Source organism: Limulus polyphemus, unplaced genomic scaffold (genome assembly GCF_000517525.1).
Source record: "Limulus polyphemus unplaced genomic scaffold, Limulus_polyphemus-2.1.2 Scaffold47, whole genome shotgun sequence".
NCBI lineage: Eukaryota > Metazoa > Arthropoda > Merostomata > Xiphosura > Limulidae > Limulus > Limulus polyphemus.
In genome coordinates this window covers 534,705-540,343 of record NW_013665657.1, presented here as the reverse complement: position 1 = coordinate 540,343, position 5,639 = coordinate 534,705, and the positions used below count along the sequence as shown (strand labels likewise).

The following is a 5,639-nucleotide window of genomic DNA, read 5'->3' as shown; positions in this document are numbered from 1 at the left end:
TAATTCTCTTGTAATGTAGTCTAAGGTAATTATTGTAGTCTTTATCAAATTGTTTTTTTTGCTCAGGCAAAATATGCCTTTATATCTTCTAAGTAAATGTACATAATTAACCATTTACAAACCAGTCTATACATAAAACACGATATGTACGTACCAACTGTGAACATAACTAGCGTAACTTTACATATTAACCAAAGTCTACCAGCAGTAACTGATGTTACTATTCAGGAAAATCCCTAAATGCTTCTTCCTGCAGGCTATAATTAGTACATAATTATTATACACAACTTGTTATGTCTAAACAGCATTATATCGATCAATATTATGCAAATAAAACTTAAAATAAGACCCAAAACTCGAGCGCTTTCGAATAGTTGACTATTCTTCTTCAGGAGTTCTCCTAAAGCCTAATGTAAACACTGCCTTACATAGCACGGTGAAGTTAGCCATTAATATAACATCGTTCACATTGAAAACATGTATATGACTCTTTTGTTTGAGCTACTAGTGTGTCTGGTTGTACAGGGTCAGTGAACAACGTTATGAAGGATTTGCAGTGTCTTTTTTTTTTCCTCACCCTGCTTCAATGTCTTGGATGTGAACAAGGTTATATAGCTTCGAAAATGAGAAATTTTGAAACACTAATAAACAATACACGCAACTGCAGCAAACAAAACAAGGTTCTCCGTCCAACTACATGCACGAGCATGTAGAACGCCAGTAGACTAAGCCTGAACATGATTCGGTTTGTCTCGCCGTTAAGGCTGAACATGTATATCGTTATCGTTAAGTTCTTTTTAGCTTATTTTAGTGAACTCGGATTTTTCACTCAAAACGTACTTTATCTTAGCAATTATGACAAATTCTTTGATACTTTTGATGATTCTTCAGCTAACTGTTGGCAAATTACTGTTAGGATAGTGTAATAAACAACCTAACAAAAAGGGCAGCTTTGAATGTTTTATTTTATCGGAGATTACTTTCAATTCAATTAGCATATTTAGACTGGTATCTCGTGATGATTGGTTCAAAGTTTTAGTTTGTTGTTGTTTTGACACGCTTCTTTCCATTCAACAATTTACGCTACACGTACACATCACACCTACCAATGGAAAGACACAACCAGCCAATCAGCGTATCAGTAGTGTTCTGAATTCATCCCCTATTGGCTGTTAGCTGTGATGAATGTTCGAAGCCGACTTTCAACTATAAGCACGATAGTGTGTATCCACGTATATATATAAATAGATACACATTCATCCCGGTGTAGCACTACTATAATTGTGTATGTAGAATGCAAGTTATAGTGTAGATCTTAAAGCAGCGTTTAACAAATCGTCGTATAAAGAGCAAGATGCAGTTTGTAGCTCCTTGCGCTTGTGTATCTGGTAAATAATATAATAGTTAATTGTACGATATAACAATGGTCGTATTCACTCTGTACTACTGAGCTTCCGACATTGCCTTATGAAGATTTGTCCTGTCTTGTGTCTGATAAACATTTACGCAACAGTTATACCGCTGTAGTGTGGAGCGATGAGTTCTACTAGCCACAGAAGCTAAAAGTAAGTCTGTTTAGTTTTAAGTGAAACCAAAACTTGACTTTAGGCTCAAGATAAGTTAAGTCGTCATTTTCCACCACAAATTACATTTTTCGAACATGATTTTTGCCCTTATTAAAGAACAATACATTTTTTTACTTGTACATTTAGGCTTCTTTCACTCACTTCACTTTAAATACAGTCTTTTAATATTGTACTAGGGACACAAGAAGACACTATTCTTTGTGGTTTTTACACTAGGGACATATAAAGACATTTTTTCTTGTGACTCTTGCATTAGAGATATATGAAGGCGCTATATCTCATGGTTGTTTTACACTAGTGATATATGAAGACACTAATCCTCATGACTTTCACATTAGGGATATATGAAGACGCTATTCCTCATGACTTTCACATTAGGGATATATGAGGACACTATTTCTTTTGACTTTCATGTTAGGGATATATGAAGATACTATTTCTCTTGACTTTCACGTTAGGGATATATGAATACACTATTTCTCTTGACTTTCATATTAGGGACATATGAAGACACTATTTCTCTTGACTTTCACGTTAGGGATATATGAATACACTATTTCTCTTGACTTTCATGTTAGGGATATATGAAAACACTATTTCTCTTGACTTTCACGTTAGGAATATATGAAAACACTATTTATCTTGACTTTCACATTAGGGATATGTGAAGACATTATTTCTCGTCAATTTTGCACCATGTTTTCCTTAATTCTAATTCTAATTAAAAACTAGCTGTAAAAACTTGTAGTGAAATATATAAGCAACATTGCATTAACTGGTTTCTTCAACTCATGTCCACAGAAACTTGCAAAAACAATATCTAATGGTAAACCAACAGAAACCGGTATGAAATTTATTTTATCGGTAAACCAACCGATTTATTCTATCGATATCCGCAGAAACCTATAGTACAATACATATAAAAATGTTACTCCAACTGTTTTTCGATTGATATCTATTGAAAACATTATGAACTATATATAAGTAGTGTTAAAGTTACCTGTTTATAATATATATATAAGTAGTGTCAAACTAACCTGTTTATAATATATATAAGTAGTGTTAAACTAACCTGTTTATAATATATATATAAGTAGTGTTAAACTAACCTGTTTATAATACATATATAAGTAGTGTTAAACTAACCTGTTTATAATATATATATAAGTAGTATTAAACTAACCTGTTTATAATATATATATAAGTAGTGCTAAACTAACCTGTTTATAATATATATATGTAAGTAGTGTTAAACTAACCTGTTTATGATATACATATATAAGTAATGCTAAATCAGCTCATTTCTTCGATTGATAAAAAAAACTCATAGTGAAATACAGATGTAACATTAAACCCATTAGTTTCTTTGAACAATGCTCACATGAACTTTTTAAAACAACAGGGTGACGGGGTGGATGCATGGTGAAATACTGAACGTGTTTTTGCAGTGGGAATGTGTTGATCTGACAAATAATTAAATATGTATTCTTAATTTGGTGAAACAATCTTGAACAGTGAGACTTTGTTAAACTGTTAAATAATTAAACATTGTATTATTGTTCTTTATAGTTAGAAGAAAACTGATCTCATCGTCATTGACTCAAAATCACCGGTAACGCCTTTTCTGGAGACCATTTCACTTACCAAGTGGTCGGCCGAGTGGACTCTCTCATTTGGGAAAGTGCACCACGAAGCGACACACGAGTTAAATCAGTTACAAGTGAATCACGAGCTTCTGGACCTTTCATAATCCTGCTAGACACGAACGCTGTGTTGTAGGACCACTTTATAATTGGGATTATTTAAATGTGTCAGGAAAAACCATTGTGTGACGTCAAACTTTATTTCATTTATTTTTTGTAGGTGAATTATTCTTGGCGAAATGGATAATGAAAGTACTGTAGCAACAAGTGGGCGTTTTGTAACGGAGCATTTCAAAGACAGAAGCAAAACCTTTAAGCTATGTCAGTTGCTTCCTCTGGCAAAAAGTTATTGAACCTTTTGCAGGACAAAAGATCTAGAGTAAAGAGTGGAGAACAACTCATGACTTGTGGTAACTTTGTGTAAAATATTCCATATAAAAACTTTGCAGAAGCGCTATAGATTTTTGCACGTGGAAATATACAATAAAACAGGCCTGTGCAGAGCGGTCAATATAAAGATTGGAGCGTTTTAAACAATTAGAGATACAAAATTCCTGAGATGAAGACCTTCCCGATTGTCACACAAGTTAGCTGAGATTCACTTACTTTTGGCTTTCTCTATCTGAAACGTTAGTTCTAATTCTACTACATTGGGGAAGTTATATCAGTTAAATACGGTATTTTACACGTAAATATACACAAACTGTGAGTCGGTTTCCAACATAACACTAATTTTCGGATGTGCTTTGCTTTCGATTTGAAACGTTTTTAAAATATTGAAAAGCTTACTGAAATCATTCATAGAAAGAAATAGTTTAAACCCCATAAGAATCCAAAAATCAGATCAGTCCATGTTTACTTCCAGATAATAAGAAGTGTCTATCACGTCTTGAAAGGTGGTCTGTTTTTGAGTGATTCTATTGTAGGTGTTTAGCGCAATAATAATAATGAAACCTGTTTCTTTGAGAGTGGACGTAGTAGTTCTTCTTTTGATAATTGCAACAGCAGCGACCTCTGGTCTGGGAACTTGGATGTAAGTGTTGTTTTTTTTAACTCTATTTTTGAATATAGTTTGTTGTCTATAATTATTGACTACAGGTATTGAAACTTGAATTATCGTGATATTCAAAGCATGCATGATCACAAAAAGTATATTGATAAAATTAAAATATTTAAAACAAATAACCTATCTCGTCATCAAGCCTCTCTACAAAATATAATTCTTACTTTTTGCTCCAGCACAAAGAATTATCTAACAGGTAAGTTTTTAGCACCATAGTTACTCTTCTCACGGTAATGTAACCTGTAGAAAAATCAACGAAACGTTCTCAGGACGTCTTGTACAAAATAACTATTTTAACACTCTGATGAAAATCGTTTTTCTGATATAACTGAAGAACAAACAACTTATTACGATAGAATCCGTCATGATTACAACTATTCATGTTATCTATTTAAATATCTGTCACATATAAAGGCAAACCATAGTAAACTAGTAGTAAAAGACTGTTATATGGATACTTCTAGAAAACTCCATTTGTTAAACAAATACACTATTCATATGACTATGATTTATCCTAATCTTTATAATAACAGAATAAAAACCAAGCGATGGGCAGGGGATTACCAGGAGATCTTATTTTTCTACAAGTATTTAGCCTCAAGCCTGATCTAGAAAAGAAAGAAAAAGAAGAAAAACAGATTCATTGACAAAAAACAAAAAACACTACACACAATTGCGAATGAGCGTGTGCTTAAACATATGCAAACAAAAACATCTCAACGATTATGGAATAGAGACATATCGGATGTCTGATCTACTACAACGCGTAACTCTGTCGATTATCGTAAACTTTTCCGTCACTACACCGCTTATTATAGCACTCTTTGATATTATGGTAATAACTATACAGATTTTATCGTATATATTTTTTTTTCACACTACACACGTAACTTTTTATGGGATTCCAATATGCTTAACATAATGTGATTCCCTGTAGCTATAGTGAAGATTATACAATATCCCGTTAACATGTCAATAAGCAGGCACTATCCCTTACTATATAAGATATCGTCTAATATCTTGTTTCTGTTATTCTGATGATTCCGTAATCTTTCATCACTACTGAAATTATATGTTTGCCTCCTTACTGTAATGATCACTGTATGGAATCATGTTATTGTTTACCGTTATACTGATACCAATGTGACCATGCGATCCTTTGACAGTATGTGGATAGCGTAAGATATTTTATAGTATAACGGTGTTAATTATGTTACTGTTTACCATACATAGTCTGATAATAATATGACTGTACGGCTCTTTAACAGTATGTTGATAATGTAAAATCGTATTTGCCATTATACTGATACCAATGTGACCATGCGATCCCTTGACAGTATGCTGATA

At 32.9% G+C, this 5,639-nt stretch overlaps 1 protein-coding gene across 1 annotated transcript in view; it reads left to right on the top strand.

The window, feature by feature from the left end:
* Nucleotides 1–1,360: 1,360 nt before the first annotated feature.
* LOC106462720 (protein Wnt-5a-like) overlaps nucleotides 1,361–5,639 on the top strand; it is a 31,290-nt gene continuing 27,011 nt past the window's right edge. The window contains exons 1-2 of the mRNA XM_022390206.1: nucleotides 1,361–1,565; nucleotides 3,156–4,262. Of these exons, the coding sequence (XP_022245914.1) occupies nucleotides 4,177–4,262 (86 nt within the window). The 5' untranslated portion in view covers nucleotides 1,361–1,565; nucleotides 3,156–4,176. The remainder of the gene's footprint in view (nucleotides 1,566–3,155; nucleotides 4,263–5,639) is intronic.